General features: G+C 43.4%; 1 protein-coding gene across 2 annotated transcripts in view; it reads left to right on the top strand.

The window, feature by feature from the left end:
- Positions 1-19,123, top strand: part of SYNPR (synaptoporin) — a 260,197-nt gene that overhangs the window by 222,145 nt on the left and 18,929 nt on the right. For both annotated transcript variants that reach the window (XM_006089039.3, XM_006089040.3), the window contains one exon: positions 517-715. In XM_006089039.3, the coding sequence (XP_006089101.1) occupies positions 517-715 (199 nt within the window). The remainder of the gene's footprint in view (positions 1-516; positions 716-19,123) is intronic.

Genomic DNA, 19,123 nt, shown 5'->3' with positions numbered 1-19,123 from the left:
CTCGCTCGCCAGTCATGAGCCCGGCTTCTAGCTGAGTGGCACTCCCCCTGTGGGAGCGCACTGGCCACCAGGGGGCAGCTCCTGCATTGAGCATCTGCCCCCTGGTGGTCAGTGTGTGTCATAGTGACCCGTAGTTCCACTGTTCGGTCAATTTGCATATTAGCCTTTTATTATATAGGATTCTCTCCCAGCGGGCTGAGGCCAGTATATCGGTGTCAGCCAACAAGAGTAGGGAGGGCGGGGTGTTTATATGCCTCTTATGTGGGTGGGGGTGAACAGTTAGGCCGGATCCAGGTGCAGGCAGTTGCAGGAAGCCGGGTCTAGAGCTGCTCTCCTTGGCCACTTAGCTATCTCTTGTGACACCTGAATGTGAAAGCCACAGAGAGGGAGGAGCCCCATGGGGCACAATGGAACAGTGCTGAGCGCAGGGCAAGGCACAGAGTACGCCTACCAGACATGGCATCCAGTTTTCTCGCCACAGCATCTTACAGAGAGTGTCCTTCAATCTGTCACTAGGTTGCACCAGGTGACATTCGAGGTGCCGACCTGCGAGGGAAAGGAGCGGGAGAAGCTGGCGCTGACCGGGGACTCCTCGTCTTCAGCAGAGTTCTTCGTCACCGTGGCCGTCTTTGCCTTCCTCTACTCCTTGGCCGCCACCGTCGTTTACATTTTCTACCAGAACAAGTATCGGGAGAACAACCGGGGTCCGCTCATTGTAAGTGGTTTGCTTTCTGCAATAACTTGTTTCTGTCCCCTCTACTTTCTTTTTCCAGGGCCTGAGGGGCTTCAGGGTTACCTGAGCCCTCAAAGCAGGTATTTTAAAGGGAATCACTTCCTTTTTCATCCAAATCTCCTGGATCTAAACTAAAAACATGATGGCTGTCATTCTTTTGTGCCCCTGTGTTGGAAAAGTATTACAAGACTTGCTACCAATTCATCTGAAATAAATAATTGGAAATCTCGTGAGATCAAGGAAAGAGTAGTGAGGCTTGCTGCAGGTGTATTTATGATTCCAGCATTATGGAGGGTGGTAGACCATTTTTCTCACTGGTTATTTAGACGGTGTGACTTCTGCTTATTTGAATTGCGTATTCCCTTAGTACAGTGGTTCTCAACCTTGGCTGCACATTAGAATCACCTGGGAATCTTTTTAAAATTCTGGTTTCTGGGCCTCATCCTCCGGAAATTCTGTTTCTTTGTTACTAATGTCGTGGCCTCACCCCATAACAAAGAAACAGAATTTCCGGGGGATGAGACCCAGAAATCAGGATTTTAAAAAGATTCCCAGGTGATTCTAATGTGCAGCCAAGGTTGAGAACCACTGCCTTAGTATATGGCATACTGGACACAGAGCTGTTTAGTTTGAAAATGGAGTTCTCCATCTCTGAATATCTCTCTCATTTCTATTTCTCTCTCTCTCTCTCTCTCTCTCTCTCTCTCTCTCTCTCTCTCTCTCTCTCTCTCCTCTTCTCTCTCTCGCTCACTTGCTCTCACTCTCTTTCCCCACCACCAACTCTTTCCTATTTGCTTTTTCTTATACAATGGTTCATGAACTCACATGGGTGAAACCAGCATACGTAAACAGGGACACACGTAGACTTAGGAGGACACAACAACTCTCAGAGGTACATGGTCATGGATAATTTTAAGAAAATAAAACTTAAATTTCTCAACCTTCACATGTACATTTACCTAAAATGTATCTTACTGAGAACTTCCTACATTAAAAAATATCTTGCTGTTTTCTTTCTTAATTACCTGCTCCATTTTAAGAAAGAAAAGCATCTTTTTTTTAATCCCAAATATTACTGCACAGCAGATTGCTAGGGTGCAAAGCCTTTGAGGCACTAAAGAAAGGACCATTTGAAATATTGGTGTTGGTGTTGACAAAAGTGAGTGATGGTAATGCCTAGGTAATGTTTTGATATAAAAAAGGTTTCCATTTTTTTTCTTTCAATAAAATGCAAGTCCCAATCTACTTTTCAGCTGATAGATCATTACAAATAATTTTTGGTGGGCTGAGGGATGTCACTCAGATGGAATTCAAAGTAATTAATGACATTACTATAGCAAAATTTCAGTCATTCTCACCTATTCATTTATGTGAGCAAGCGTTCTCAAGACATATAGAAAATGAAAAAATGGGAATAGAACTTATGTTGAATCATGTCTCATTGTAGACATAAATAATATTTCTCTCCCCAAATGCAAATGAAGTTAAATCAACACATACATTTCTAATAACAATTTAACTTTATAAATTTAAAATTATATATTAAAATTTATGTTGTTTTGGACAAGAACACATTCATAATATTTGTAATGATCACCCAACCCAAAATAAAATGTTGATACTTAAAGCATTAGGGTCACTGGTAAGTAAAAAGTCAAGCAAATTTAGATACATATTTTTGTTACAAAGAAATATAATAGGGTGATTGATTAAATGCCTTCCATATCTATAATAATAAAAGCATAATATGCTAATTAGACCAGATGACCTTCTGGATGAAGCCGGGGCTGCGAGGGAAGCCTGGGTCCTGGGTGCCTGAGAAGCCGATGCCAGCAGCTGGGGGAAGGAAGACCTACTGTTGCATGAATTTCTTGCATCGGGCTCTAGTTCTAGTTATAAAAAAGGACAGGCTCCTCGATGAAACTTACTTAGCAGATAACAGTTAATTTAAAAATGAGCCTGCGTCCTAAGAGTCACAGAGGTGGTGAGGACCAGCGTGATGCCATTGCAGCTGCGCAGGGCAAGCCTTGCCAATTCCAATCCCACCATGACTGGCTGTGATTGGGGGCGGAAGAGAGAGCTATTAGACCCACCTTTCATTATGAGTTAGCAGGTTAAAGCAAATCCACAGTGCGAGCAAGATCTCCAGAAGGTGGCTTATACCTAAGAAAACTTAAAAACTAGAAAAACTGCCCTGGCCAGTGTGATTCAGCTGGTTGGAATGTCGTCCCTTACACCAATGGATGGCAGGTTTGATTCCCAGTCGGGGCACATGTGGGAGGCAACTGATTGATGTTGCTCTCTCTCTCCCTTCCTTTCTCTAAAATCAATTTTTTTAAAAAAAACTAGAAAAGTATTGGTTCATATGTTAACAATATGACCCAATCCTATTTATTCAGAAAGAGGGCTACTGATCATTACTTGGGCATTTCTGTTCTTCTTATCATGTATTCTTTTTTGTTGTTTTGTTTTTAACAAAACACTCATTTTTCTTCGTTCTGTAATTTAGGATTCTCCAAGTCAAATAAGCTTAGTCTGAAACAACAAAGTTACTATATGATGCTGACATGACCTAACTCAAGCAGTTTAAAGAAGTCAGGTATCATTCTAAGCTAAAAATTAATTTATCATCTGGCTCTGTAATCCTCTAGGACAGCGGTTCTCAACCTGTGGGTCGCGACCCCTTTGAAGGTCGAACGACCCTTTCACAGGGGTAGCCTAAGACCATCCTGCATATCAGATATTTACATTATGATTCATAACAGTAGCAACATTACAGTTATGAAGTAGCAATGAAAATAATTTTATGGTTGGGTCACAACATGAGGAACTGTATTTAAAGGGCCAGAAGGTTGAGAACCACTGCTCTAGGACATGACATTACAGATCATGCACAGATAAGGTTAATGTGTGGGAAAGTGATGAGGATGGTCATGGTGTTGATAGGACAACGATAATATCAACTAGTATTGATTGAGTTTCTACTATGTGTTGAGCTTATTTAATATAACAACCATAGCTTATATTATTATTCACATTTTTGGATGAGGAAAGGGAGGCTCGGTTACCCAGTTCTCCCAGGTCACATCCATCACTAATAGCCAGAGGGTAAAGAACTAGAATCCAGGTCTCTCCAAATCCAGGGCCCAAATTCATAACCTCCATGAAAGAAGGTCCAAAATCCTGTTAGGCAATGTGCTATGCGTTAGAGGGTGTAAGTGACTGAGACAGATTGGCTTATATACCTGAACAGCTCCTATACTGTCTATCTCTAGTTATGGAGAAACCAAGCCCTGTAACCCTAGACTTCTCTTCAAATTTGATGGTCAAGAGGAAGGGGAGCTTTATTTGCCTTCAAAATCCATGTGGAGTGATGGATGATATTAGGATAATTGGAATTCCTGCTTGTGCATTGATCTTTGTTGCACAGGGAAGATGTCCATGATGAGAAAGAAGCTTTTAAAATGCCCAGGACGTCCCTAGCTGGTTTGGTTCAGTGCATAGTGCGTCAGCCTGCAGACCGCAGGATCATGGGTTCAATTCCGGTCAAGGGCATGTACCTCGGTTGCAGGCTCCTCCCAAGCCTGGGCCCTGATCAGAGTGCTTGCAGGAGGCAACCAATCGATGTGTTTCTCTCATATCGATGTTTCTCTCTGTCTTTCCCTCTCTCTTCCACTCTCTCTAAAAATCAATAGAGAAATATCCTCAGGTGAAGAATAAATAAATAAATAAATGCCCAGGATGGCGGTGTATTATAAATCAGAAACTACGAGAATGATTCCTACACATTTGCAAGCAGTTGTGAGCAAGTACAGACAGACTGGGGCCAAGCTTATCAATGGCTATTTTTAAAAATATCTTTTTCTACTGAATATGCTTGACAAGATTGTACACTTTTAAGTAAAAATCTGAATGTCCTTAGAAATAACTTAATGTTAATGATGCTGAATGACACCTTAGCAAGAAAATCAGGTCAAACCAAAGCTGCGTAAGTGCCTCCTTGTGCAGATGAATGCATGCCGGTTCTCAGAGGCAGAGAGGCCACCTGGATGGTGCAGGATTGTGGAACTGAGATGTCACATCTGGTGACACCATGGTGTCATGTTCCTCCAAGTGTAGTTTTAAAGCCAATCTCCTGCCTGGATCTCTGTGGAAGGATGTTCTGAGCCATTTTCAGATCTTGTGTTAAATACTGACACTGTGAGGCATTACTCTTTTTTATATTAATGTGAAGTAGGTTTTAAAAACTATCTTACAGCCGTAACCAGTTTGGCTCAGTGGATAGAGCGTCAGCCTGCGGACTGAAAGGTCCCAGGTTGGATTCCGATCAAGGGCATGTACCTTGGTTGCAGGCACAACCCTGGTGGGGTGTGTGCAGGAGGCAGCTGATCGATGTTTCTAACTCTCTATCCCTCTCCCTTCCTCTCTGTAAAAAATCAATAAAATATATTTTTAAACAAACCATATCTTACAGAGCTGACAGAATGCTCCAAGGAGGAGTATATAGTAAACACCAACCCACATTTGGTGGATCCTTGTCACGGCAAGTTTGGTTTCAAGCAGCCGCTCTAGGAGTTAAGGAGGATCAATGCCTACCTGAAGACACAGTGGCAAAGGAAGGAGCTGTTACGCCAACTGCTTTTCCCATCAAGGAGAGCGGCAAGCGAAGGCGTTTCATGGACGAGCAGTGCTTGCCGTGCAGGCGCGCAGTGCACAGCGGCCCCCATTCGCTCATGCCCCATGCATCCCCCAGCTTTCCATGTTTCCCATCAGCCTCCACACAGTCTTGAGAGAACGGGAGAGCAGCCAGACTCTGCCCTCTTCTGCAGTTTCCTTTAACTCGCCTTCATCGAGCCCAGTATTGGGAAACGAGGCCTTGGGAGATGAGAAGCTCGCCTATGGTCAGAGGACAAGTGAATGGCAGAGCGAGGGCTCCGACTCTGAGACTCACGACCTTAAGGGCAGTGGCTCAACTCCAAGTCCTGGGTTGTAACCTCCTGATGACTACTGTTGAACAGCGGGAGCCTGTTACTTCACCTGCAGAATGAAGTTGATGACGGTGCACACTCACAGGGCTGCCAACAGCAAAGGAGGAGCTCGCGCCTGCAGAGCACTCTACGCAGGGAAAGGCACAGGAGGTGACAAATTAACAGCATCTATTGTAACACTGTTGTGGTCATTAATTTTAATTATTCTCCTGCCCATTACTGGGTAGCACCTTAGTCGCATGGAGGGAAATTGCAGCCGCCCTCCTGCAACTGTCTGCAGGCCCAGTTCTGCTTTCCCCGGGGCCCCCCAACCCAGGCAACGCCTCCTCCATGTCCCCCAAGGATAGAGCTTGACTCAGGACTACTTCTAAGATCCCAGTTGATAGGTTGAGCATCCAATTAACCTTTCTGTTCCTGGAAGATGGATCTTTACCTCCCCACAGCAAAATAAGGCTCCTCATTCTCAAGTACAGGCTGAGACCATCACCGAGGGAGGAAAACAGGCGGCAGGTGCCGAGAGAGATGCTCAGAGAATCGAATGCTAATTTCTATCAACTGCATCTTTACTTGGCTGTCATCAGAGATGGAAATCAGACTTTGCAGTCTCTGAGCTTTTTGAAAATTGCTGAAGAATCTCTCCCTTCCCTCTCAAATCTCCCCCTTCCCTTCTCTCTCTCTCTCTCTCTCTCTTCTCTCTCTCTCTCTCTCTCTCTCTCTCTCTCTCTCTCTCTCTCTCTGTCAGTTTTACTTCATGTCTAAGTGTATTTTATTTTAATTGGTAATGTTTCCACAGGCCAAGCAGCGTGTATATGTTGTTGCATTAATAATTAAGTAGCTGGGCTTTGGTAATCTAGGGAAGAAGCGTACCCTGCTGGAAGCCAGGCTCTACCTCCCCAGGGCCAGTGCACCAGGTCCTAGTGGGAATGCTAATACTAACGACAGCTCCAGAGCATCTGATGGTTGGCGAGAGGATGAGTAGAGGAGACTGGACTTGAAGTTCTGCCCAGGTACAGTGTGTCTGATGCCAAAAAGAATAACATCATTCGAAGCCCCCAAAGTATACATCTTGTCAGTCACAGGCACGCCTGTTGGCATCTGACACTCTGGTGGTGTGTGTGTGTGTGTGTGTGTGTTTCTACCTCCTCACTCTTTGAAACAAGAACTATTGACATTACAAAAGGGTATGGATCTAACCCTAACTGATTCTTAATCTAAATATAATCTATACATTTTGCATCAACAAATACATTTTTTGCAGAATTGGCACCACAAATGAAGGCAAATAAATTAATCTGTTTAAAGTGTTCCCAGAACACCATATACATATTTTATCAGATTTTACATCCTCAGCTTCTTTATGTTTAGCAGATTCTATTTTTTAATTTTTATTAAGTTTATTGGAGTCAGTGGGTCAGAGGATAGTGGAGAATTTCTGTCCGAACCCCATTCGTTTTTGTCAGATTGCCTCTTATTCCAGGAAATTCATCATTCAGTTAGAAAATTCAGGACCTGGTGGAAACTTAGCAAAGCCCACATGTGTCTTTCCTGTGTGTTTCTTTTTTCATTTAAAGAACCATAAAATGTGAAATATAAAAAAAAGAAAGAAAGCAATGCAAAATGCGCCTATTCCGTGCCAAGCACCCCCAGGAGAAACCATACCCCCTTTCTGATAGAGACCAGAGTTCTCAGCTGGGGGCGGTGGCCCTTGGTAGGCAATGTCTGGGGACATGTTTGCTATCACTACTGGTGTTGCTGGCGTCTATTGGTAAAGCCAGAGATGTGGCGAAGCCTCCACAGAGCACAGGAGCACCCACCACAGCAAAGAATTACCCGGCCCCAAATGCCAGCAGTGCTGAGGATGAGAAACGTGGTTTACAGCAACAACCAGCAGTCATTGAATACCTACTGTGTGCCAGGCACTGCACAGCACTTTGTACATGTCTTCTTTTTCAATCCTCAAGCTAACCTTTTGAATTTAGTATTTTTATTCCCGTTCTTGACATGAAGCAAGTGAGGCTGAAGACATTTAAAAGTCTTGCCTCGGCTTACTTGCCCCAGAGGCAATTCAGGTCTATCTGACCTCGCCTCAGAAACTGCTTCATTTTTTCCTGAATTCTCCCACTGCCGTGGAACGCTCTACCCCGCACTGAGTTCATTTCTCTTGGTCTATGGACCTCACATCTGGGTCTTGGCTACCCACCCTTAGGCTCCCTGTCTCCCTTTTCCCCCCTTCTCTATGCCCACTCCTCCCCCCTCCCCCCCCCCACACAAAACCGAAACTTCAGTTTTGTAGCCTTTATTCAAAGCCCTGCCTTCTGTTCTACCTGACATACTAGAGAGAGAAATGGTGCGACCCCAATTTTTCAACCAATCTTAGGTGTTATGCCTGAAAGAACATTTCTGTTTCCCAGAAGACTTTGAGAACTTCTTCACTGCTCCCGGCTCCATCTTCAACTCTGACATGTGAGCCAACGTGAAGGTTACCAAGCAATTCAGGGAAGTAGTGAAAACTCGGGGCTACAAGTCATTTCAACAAGGAGGAAAGGGGCAAAGATATTTCCGTATTTAATGAATAGCTATCTATATATTTTTAAATTTGTCTTATATTTTTTCTATACCCTTAGACATTATTGGTTTTTAGTTTTTGCTTTTCAATCAAACAAGTTTACGTGGTGCTTCCGTTCAGAAGACAAAGCTCTGCCTTGGACTCAAAAGTAGCCACAGCTGTTTAGGCCCCTGGGCCCAGGCCATGGGCTCAGCCTGGGGACACACAGAAGAGTGAGACCTGGCTCCCGGCCTCATCAGACCTGCCTCATTCCCATCACCCTGAGGGCAAAATCTGCCATGGAGAGTCAGGGGCCAGTGCTTAAGGGTGAGGGTTCTGTATCCAGACTGCCTGGGCCTGAATCTGAGTACCACCTTGTATCATCTATGTGACCTTAGACAGGTTATAGAACTTCTCTGTGCTTCCATTTTTATTTTATTTTTGGGGGGGGGGGGGTGCCTGGGAAATGGAGATAACAATGATTGCTAACATGAATGTGTTAGTTAGATTAAAAGAGTATTGCACCTAAAGCATTAGAATAACATCAGGTACACAGCAGATGCTCATTAATTTGAGCCATTATTTCCACCAGCCTGGTATTATTATCTACCCTGGTCCATACTGTGCTTTTATGTAGCTGGTGTCTGTTAATCTCCGTGAAATGATTGGCTGGAAAACAAGTGGATGAGTACAAACTCCATTGACTTTCTCATCTTGAGAAATGCTTTGGAGGGTTTCTTGTTGCACAGTTCACCTCAAACACTCTTTCTTATTATTTTTGATTCTTGGAGCCTCCAAATTCAGCATAAGCTGCTGTCATTGCATACCAATGCAATCAGTCCCACCATGTCCCCCGCCACTCAATTTCCTCCCTTTAGCTCCCCCTTCGGCATGCTGGCACTCAGGAGGCCTCATACTTGAGGGAAGGAGGGGAATGAACACAGCTTCATTAAAGTAACCAGGCTCCAGAGAACAGGAACTTGAGTCCCTTATCAACCGGCAAAGCTGAAAATAGCAGGAGAGTGTGAAGAGCACAATTGTGTAACAGGAAGAAACTGGAAAATGTGATTGTTTGGAGGCATCCAACTGAGAAACTGGGTCAGACGTTCACCCTCCTCCTATCAGGTTTTGAAAGTGGTGAGATATTTCCCACTCCACTTCCCCCACCCAGGATGGCAAAAGTACCCTTACTATTTGCCAAGTTTATGCCTTTGATTTCAGAACAAGCAGACTCTCGCACATGCAGCTTTGGCTCGCAGGGGCCCCTCAGCAGTTTAAGGGTGCCTTGCTCTAAGACCCCTGGTTCGTTACACTTGCAAATACTGGGCATGAAGTCCAGAGTTGGATTATTTTGCAGCCCTCTTAGCCCTTTCTCCCAGCTGGGCATCTTCATCTCCATTGCTTATTAGCAGGACCCAAATCAAAGCTACGAAGCCACACAAGGAAGTACTCCAACATTTGCTCAGGCATGCCCTCACTGGTGTGGCTCAGTGGGTTGGGCGTTGTCCTGTGCACTGAAAGGTTGCCAGTTCAATTCCTGGTCCCAGGGTAGGGGCTTGCAGGAAGCAACCAATCGATGTTTCTCTCTGAAAAATATTTTTTTAAAAATTTGCCCAGGTAACATGGAGGAAGTGATGAGAAAGTGCCTCTAGTAAAACTGGCTTGGATCCCTTATGAAGGAAAATGGTTTCTGGAAATACCTGAGAACTTGGCCAAGATATGATCTCACCTTCCCTCAACCACCTACCTCTGAGACCTGAAACTTTGCACCCGCCTCCATGTTGTTCTCCAATGTCTAAGAAATACGAATTGATTCCTATATTATCTCAAGAAATAACCAGCTAAGCCTGAATTGCCATGGGTTTTAGTTGAGGCCTAGTAGTCCACTGGCAAACTGACTACCCACGCCTATGGACAGAAAACTATGCAGATATTGACAACCTAGAAATTAAAAGACAAAAAAGTATATATTATAGTGGAAAAAGAACTTAGGAAAATTTCAGGTGAGGCTAGAGGAAACAGAGCTTAAATGTCATTGTTTCAGCTGCCATTTATTTGTGATTGCTTTCCATGGCCCAGAGAGTAAATAAAACAAAAGAAATTTTGTTTAATTTTCCAAACACTGTTAAGGTGCCCATTTTACAGATGTTGAATCAGATTCACGGAGACTGAGTAACTTGTTTGATGATGCACAGTGAGTGAGCCTCCAGACATGCTCTTCCCCACTGTGCCATGCCACACCACCTCATCTGTACCTGGGAGGAGGAAAATGAAAATCCAAGAACGTCCACCCTGGAGCTGAAAGTCCAATCAATAAGACAAGACAGGACATAGCAGGATATAAAAGCACAATAGAAGTGTGTTTGTTATTACCTGTGTAGAGACATCATGTAGGAACCAACAGGAAAGAGCGTGTATGATTGGCTTGTGAGGTCAAAGAAAGTTTATGGGGTTCATGAGACTTGACAGAGAATAGAAACTAGCTGGATGGAAAGGAGAGCTTTTTGAATATCTTAAAAATGGGGGTGTATAATGTGATGGCAGACACTAGTTTGGCCTGCCGGCTTCCTTCCCTGGGATAACCAGCCCTCTCCCTCTAGCATAGCCTTGCTGGACTGTCGATCAGTAACATAAGAGGTCAAGTGACTCAAGCCAGGCCATCAAAGTCTCCTCTGGGGTTTATCTATGGGGTGAAGTTCTTCTCCCTCTGAAACTGCCAGGTAGAAGATGTGAGTCTAAATGGTGGCCACATTGCACAGTGTGGAAGGACTCTGTAAATAATAAAGCTAAGCAGAGATACACAGCTCCTAGATATGGAGAGAAAAAAGGTAGAGAGAAAGAAAAAAACCAATAACAACAAAAATAAAGATAAAAATAAGCACGTGGATTTGCCCATACTTGAAGCCACATACACTCTAGACCAGTGGTTCTCAACCTTCCTAATGCCACGACCCTTTAATACAGTTCCTCATGTTGTGACCCAACCATAAAATTATTTTCGTTGCTACTTCATAACTGTAATTTTGCTACTGTTATGAATCGTAATGTAGATATCTGATATGCAGGATGTATTTTCATTGTTACAAATTGAACATAATTAAAGCATAGTGATTAATCACAAAAACAATATGTAATTATATATGTGTTTTCCGATGGTCTTAGGCAAACCCTGTGAAAGGGTCATTTGACCCCCAAAGGGGTCGTGACCCACAGGTTGAGAACCGCTGCTCTAGACTTTCCAGTTACATGAGCTACTGAATTTCTCTTTGTGCTTGCTTGTTTGATTGGGTTTCTAATACTTGCCAAATGAATGATTGTCATCAATACATCATTTCTACTTCTTTGTAAAAAAGTTATAAGAACCCATATATCAAAAGATAGTTATTGATATTCAATAACAGTTTTCTAGTATGGTTGTTGTTAGGTGCTAAGCACATAGTAAATGCTTAATAATAGTTTATTTATTCATTCATAAGACCAAGAAAGAATAAGATAAAATGGTCTGGTAGTACTTTTATATTCATTATTATTTAACACTAGCTTTTTCTTTTTATTGAACTTATTGGGGTGACATCCTATATAATAAAAGGGTAATATGCAAATTGACCCTAATGGCAGAATGACCGGTCATTATGACATGCACTGACCACCAGGGGGCAGACGCTCAATGCAGGAGCTGCCCCCTGGTGGTCAGTGCACTTCCACAGGGGAAGCACCGCTCAGCCAGAAGCCAGCTCATGGCTGGCCAGCGCAGAGGCAGTGGCCGGAGCCTCTCCCACCTCTGTAGCAGCACTAAAGGTGTCTGACTAATGGCTTAAGCCATTAGTTGGACATCCCCTGAGGGCTCCTGGGCTGCCAGAGGGATGTCTGATTGCCAGCTTAGGCCAAATCCCCCAGGGAATGGGCCTAAGCCAGCAGGTGGACATCCCCCGAGGGGTCCCGTACTATGAGAGGGTGCAGGCTGGGCTGAGGGCCCCCCCCCCACCAGTGCACAAATTTTCATGCACCAGGCCTCTAGTTGGTTAATAAAATTATATAGGTTTCAAGTGTACAGTTCTGTAAACATCATCTACATACTGTATTGTGTGTTCACTGCCCAAGTCACGTTTCCTTCCATCACTATTTATCTCCCCATACCCTCTTCACCTCCCCTCACCCCCCATTTCCCTCTGGTATTCACCATACTGTTTTCTGTCTATAAGATTTGTTTTGTTTTTTGTGGGGTTTTTTTTTCTTAATCCCTTAACTCTTGTTTTTTCCATTTGTAATAGCTGCATAATATCCCATTACAGTGAGATAACATGAATTATTTGGTCAATTTTTTATTGTTGGACTTTGAATTTTTCATGGCTTTGAATTTTTCTCTCTCATAAACAATATTATGATCACCCTTGCACTTCAACTTTGACACATTTTATTTTTTATTGAGTTTATTGGGGTAACATTGGTTCGCAAAAACCACACAGGTTTCAAGTGTACAACTCAACAAAATATCTGCACATTGCGTTGTGCGCCCACTACCCCAAACAAAGTCTCCTCTGTCCCACGACACCCCCTCTCTGCCCATCTCCACTACTCACCCCCTTTCCCTCTGGCTATCACCACACTGTGGTCTGTTGACATACATTTTAAGTCATTTCTTTCGGATAAAACCCAGAAAGTTATTATCTTCCTGATTTTTAAAGCTGAAGTTTCTGTTTTAAATACCTATAAAACATATCCCAACAGAATACCCCCAATCAGAATGAAAAATTTGGATTTCAACTTTTGACTCTACCCTAGACCCTGCAATATTGGAGAAGAGAAATTCCAAAAAAGATCTATAAAGAATGTTCTTCCCAGAGAGGAAAGATAATTTTTTTAAACTTGTTGTAGGAAGGTTGCCACTGGAACATTTGCTTTGAAACTTGAGGCACTAAGGGGCAGAAAAATTCAATCAAGTTCCGTTTAAGCATGCCGAAGCTCAGGCTTTTAATCACCAGTGAGAAGTCCCCACAACAGGCATTAATCTGCATGGCAGCGAAAGCTTAGCCCAGTGCTGTGCTCTGCATACCCCTCCATTTGGCAGTGTCCTGTCTCACTGAGGCTCAGTAAGTGAAGTTCAAGACCATTAACTGCTCCTCTGGGCATAAGCAGAAGAAAACACACATGCAAAGATTCCATGTGATGAATTTTTTAAATAATGGGATGCTTTGTCAGTTTCGCCCTGGGCTGTCCCCAGTGTGCGTGGCAAGCAAGCCAGCAGATGGTCAGGGAGCCGCAATGGTCGGTAGGCGTCTTGACGGAGCCCTGCCCACTGCAGTGGGCCTCCCAAGAGCTTCTGCATAAATGTGGCGATGCCTTTCAAACCCCAGTTAAGCTGCATCCCGCAGCCTTTCCTACTTTTAGTTTTTTTCTTTTGTTCTTTCATTTATTTATTTTTTGACTTGTTCTGTAAATTGTTGATTCAGGATTGAAAAAAACCCAAGACCAAACTACATGGGATTAATGTCCCTGATTAGAAGATCCGACTGCTTGGGACCCTATTCTGGGCTTTATGACATCCCTGTGCCTTAAGGATTGGCAAAGTAATAGAGAACAGGCTGGGTGAGGGGCCCTGGCGAGAACTGATTCAGATTAGGTCAAATTTATGGAGACTTTTGATGGAGCAGTCTCCTACCTCCTGACTTCCATTCTTCCATCATCATAAACGTAGCTGTATTTAGGCATTAGCACCTCTGCTTTATAGAAAATAGACTCCTCACTCCAGCATTGGCAGCCCTCCTAAGCCACGACCCTTCACCTACTCTCCAGAGCCATCTTAAGCCATTCCTTACAGCTCATGTTTTAGACAAACAACTGCTTACCATTCCCTCAGCATGCTGCCTACATTTCTATGTCTACATCATTACTGAGTCCCTGCCACCTGAAGGCCTTCCTTCCCTCCCCCATCTCAGCCTATCAAAATTTGACTCATCCTCAGAGCACCATCTCCAAGGCTATCTGTTCCATGAAGAATTTCTTCACTGTCCACATCCTTCCTTCTGAAGATATATGAATTCTCCCTCCTCAAACCCCACAGCTCTGTGTGGAAGTCTTTGTGTGTAAACCATTCCTGCTTTGTACTTTAGTTAGATGAGGTTTTAGTGGTCTGATTCCACCACTAAACATTAAACATCTGAAGGGTAAGGACTATTTCTAACACGTTGTAGTTCTCTAAAGTCAGTATTAAAAGTGAAATGAATGACCTTCCACGCTGGTCATGAAGGATAGGATATGTGTAAGCATTCGTCGACTTCCTACTGTGTGCCAGGAGCTTAGTTAGCACTGGCTGTACATAGCGAATGTATATTCCAAAAGAAACTAGAAAGAACTCCCCAAAATACAAGTATGCACTATCTAGATCTGGGTCTATAGATGTTGGAGGTATCCATTGGGACTGCTACACCTTAAGCAACAGAACTTTGAAAATCCCAATAAACATCCTTGTTGAGACAATGAAGAAACTGACCTCAGAAGAAACTGAACTTGCTATTTCAAAATGCTGGACCTCAGTTCTTCTCAAATACTACCGACAGCATGCATTCTGTTGTATAGGGGCATCTGCCCGACCAAAGGATGTGAAGGTATGTCTTTTATGCACTTTGTTCTGATAAATCATTTTGTAAGAGTGAAATGGAATCAAAATATACGGTAGTACACACGGCATCGTATTAATCTTTGCTCCTCTTTGACAAGTGAAATTTGCTTTAATTCATACCTTTCAGTTAAAAGAAGTATTCATCATGGTGCTTCATCAAGGTGAATTCAAATTCTTAAACTTCTGAAGCATCATTTCAGCCTCTGGTTACTGATGCTTCTCTGTTTCCTGGTTGTGGGAGGTTGTTTGGTAAAAATGTAATCAGAAAAGTAAAGAATGACTCTCGAGTAAGAGCCATTCTCTTAAAGACTCGAATGACTCGAATATGAATTTCCCCAGAGAGCAGCAGAGAATTTTGTAATATTCTGTTTTCAAAATTCAGATAATTTCCAAATGCTTGTAAAGTAACAGAAACCCCTTTTCTACTATGTCTAATAAAATGAAGCTAATTCACAAAGATGTTTAACTCTTGCTGATATAAAGTAGTTTGGTGATAGACTACGTCTGAATGGATTCCTGAGGTGGGTGGAAGATAAGTCAACTTATTTCTCCAAAACAAATGAAATTTTCTGGAAGAAAATCTTTTTCTGGCTGGACCAGGGGACCCCACCCACATCTGTGCTCGCAGGACCATGCCACATTTTTACTTTTCTGTATATGTGTCCGTTTCCTATGCTGGAAAATGAAAATCTTGACAATTGGTCTAGTTTTGTTGTTTCTGAAGAACGAGCACTATGTAGGAAATGGCAGGAATTCAGTAAATGCTTATTAAAGGAATGAACTCCAAGCTCCAATTTGCATGCACATGCCTCCTTAACTGTAATTCAGACGTTTAGTTTAAGCTAATCATACATATACCTGAGAGATCTTTATGCTGCCAAATGTCCACGTTCGGTTGTAATTCAACTTAAAATCTGTCCAATTGATTCTACCTATTGAAGCAAATTGCTCTGACAGGCCTTAATTTTCATCAAAATTCCAATTCAGTCTATGCTTTTTTGGTATATCCCCTTAACTGCCTCTTTTGCTGTGAGATTATTCAAACTCTCCTCTTCTGTCTTAAGCATTGTTCTTGCAACAAAGCTCGATGCCTGCTGACGTAGGGTAAGGCGTTGCGGTAGGCATGCTCACCTAAGCCTGTGTCCCTCCATCCTCTTTTGCTCTCTCATTTAATCTTTATCTCTCCAAACCAGAAATACTCCCTTCCCCCAAAGCTCTTGAATTAGGGAAAAGGTCAAGAATTAAATGTTATCTCATCATTCTTGTTTGGAAATACGGAATCCTCACTGGTTTGTGAAAGTGGGAAATAGGAAGCCATTTTCCCCCATCTAAGCCTGAACAACAGCTAAGTAGAAGCGAAGGGATAGATTTAAATGAGAACGGCTCTTATTAAATCAGCCCAAATCAAAGCTGATTTTACTGCAGGAACTGTACGCCTGACAAGGTGTAATTATAAAAACTTGATCTCCTGCTGCCTTTATGCATATTCACTTGATGAACTTAGACCCCTAGAAGCCTCCCAGGACCGCCTTCCCATTTTTAATAAGCACTGAGAATGAGGCGCTTCCTGAAGGAATTAAATGAGGAAGAAGTTTTTTTGGTTTTCTTTTTCTTTTTTTTTTTTTTTTAGCTGAGCAACAACATTAAGACAAAGAGGCAGCTATTCTGCTGGTTTTTGTGTGTGCTCTAAGAGCCAGAAATGAAGTTGAACCTCTGGAGCGTCACAAAGGCCTTATAGTTTGACAATTAAGGGAACAACTGATCCATGGGGGCGGGGGGAGGGGAGGAAACAATCTTATTATTAATTGCAACTTCTAAATAACATCACTGGGTCTCTGTGCAATTGCTTTGGAATACAGTGGGGCCTTGACTTACGAGTTTAATTTGTTCGGAGACCGAGCTCCTTAAGGAGCTTGTTAAGGAGCTCGTTAACTCAAATTACTCTGTCAACTCAATGCAAAAAATCGGTGAGAGACAGCTGTTATCTCGAAAAACTCGTTAGTCAGGACACTCGTAAGTCAAGGCCCCACTGTACTTGATTTGGGAAAAGGAGGGTGTTTCTGAGAACTGCCCGAAGATTGGGTAACGCAGAGCCGGGCTACCTACCAGCTGGATCAGGTTCCAGTTGATGAGTTGCTATAATGGGCCACACAGAACCAGCGGAAGGGGGAGCGGAATCAGCTCTGGCCAGCAGGTCATCCCGCATGGCTGCCAACCTCAGCACTCTGCCCTGCCAGGTGGAATCACACTTCAGGGAGCCTCTTAAAGGAGGAAGTCAGGGTGGTTGAGAGGCTGGTTTCTAATGCCCCCAACCCCCCAAATAAAAATTAATGCCGTGACACCCCCAATTCTATGAGTTTTTAAGAAAGTTAAACTTCGGATAAAATCATGAGTGCTGTGAGCTGCTTTGAAATCATTACTTTCGTCACACTCTGTCTTACCAATAGAGGCTCAGAGAAGTTGCCACTTGCCCACTGTCACTCAGCTTGTTCCAGAAAGCTCCATTATCACCTCGCACATCCAAGGCCATGAAGAAAGGGCTCACGCTGCCACCCTGCAGTCCCATTATTCCATGTCAGTCTGGTTCAGGGCAGAAAAGAATTATGGGTTGTGCTGTGAGTTTTCTTGTCCTCGTTTACGTCAAAACAATAGCTGACTTCGGGATAGGATGCCTCCACCAAAGCTGGGATAGATTTAACTCTATTTTGCAAAGAACATTTACTTCCAGCATGCACTGGGTTTTGAGCTCCCAGGTGGGTGCATCAGTTGGTGAAGCCATTAGTTGAATGTCAGGGCTATTTTTCTTTCCCCCCTTAGAAACTGGGCTCTTTTCTTTCCCTGCTGTGGATGATTAAATCTAAAATATTTATGTGGCTTTATAATAACTATTCAACATTTAATGCACCTGATATTTGCCAAAGTGCTTGACAGTCAGTGTTTATTAACAGGAAAATAATTGCTAAGAAATCTGAACTGTGACATTTTGGGGGCAAGTCCCTTTGGGGCTACACAGGGTGTTCCTGGGAACTATGTTGGGGTCAGTGATTCTGAGTGAAATTTATTGGCCAAATTCTGCCTAAGGCCTCATACTTGAAGGTCCCTCTAGTTTGCCAGGCTTTGTCCCAGGAATCCTGAAGGACAGTATGATATTATGCATCCCATTCCCTCATCAAGCGCTTACTAAGGATCAACTAGGGGCTGAGGATGAAGAATTAATAAGACTGCTCAGATCTGGGCTCGGTGTTCCTGCCGTGATGCCTGGGGTCCAGCCTTAACTAGAACTAATGGTTGTCAATGGCAGGGACCAGGGGACAGGAGATGGGAGTATGGGGGGGGGGGTGAAATCTGGCACAGGCTGGGGACACTTTTGGTTGTCACTACCGGAGAGGGTACTACTGGCACCTAGTGGCAGAGGCCTGGAACGCTGCCAAACATTCTAGGGTGCAGGATACCCCAGCACAACACAGAAGTTTCCAGTCCAAAATGTCAGTCATGTGGCGGTGGAGAAACCCAGTGTGAGCCTTATTTCTCTGTTTATTATTATTATTTCTGGTTACACATCAGCCTGCCCCACTATATTGTAAGATCTTTGAGTGCAGAGACCATTTCTTATTTTTTGCTATATCCTAAAAATAAGAATAAAAAGCTAATAAGAATAAATAAATGAAAGTTTGTGAGGGATTTGTTCTTCATTCCAGCCCTTGATTTCACACCCACCCTCTGCTGAGTGCTCCAAGATCGCAACTTTCTCTACTGCTTCTTGAACCTCCACCCACCAACTCTCCAGCACCTGTCACATAGAACACAACTAAGTACATAGTGTTGAGTGAATCAGTGAATATCCACACCCATTAGCTTTGCTCAGCCACCAAGACATCCTCCCTGCACAGGAACCAGTGAGAGATTGTAGGTACAAATAGCCTTTCCAAGACATGGTTCCCACAGCTCCCAGCTGCACTGTGGCTTCAGACAGAAAGGTGGGCTTAATCTGACCTGGGATGTGGGCAAAGCTTCGCAGAGCAAATAATATGTAAGCAGACTGTCGGTTTACTCTAAAGACACTTAACCATCGAGCCCATAGACACACAACAGAAGGTCTGGGCCTCCTGTTTTCTGGGCGGGTGGAATTCTCTTCATTCAGCAGCGAGCATGCATTGCCAGGGGGTCAGGAAGATCTTACGCAGAAACTTGCTAAAGAGTGAAGTAAAGACTAGGTGAGGTTCCGACTTCTCCACACC

Source organism: Myotis lucifugus, unplaced genomic scaffold, assembly GCF_000147115.1.
Source record: "Myotis lucifugus unplaced genomic scaffold, Myoluc2.0 scaffold_55, whole genome shotgun sequence".
Classification (NCBI taxonomy): domain Eukaryota; kingdom Metazoa; phylum Chordata; class Mammalia; order Chiroptera; family Vespertilionidae; genus Myotis; species Myotis lucifugus.
This window is presented reverse-complemented; position numbering and strand designations above follow the sequence as displayed.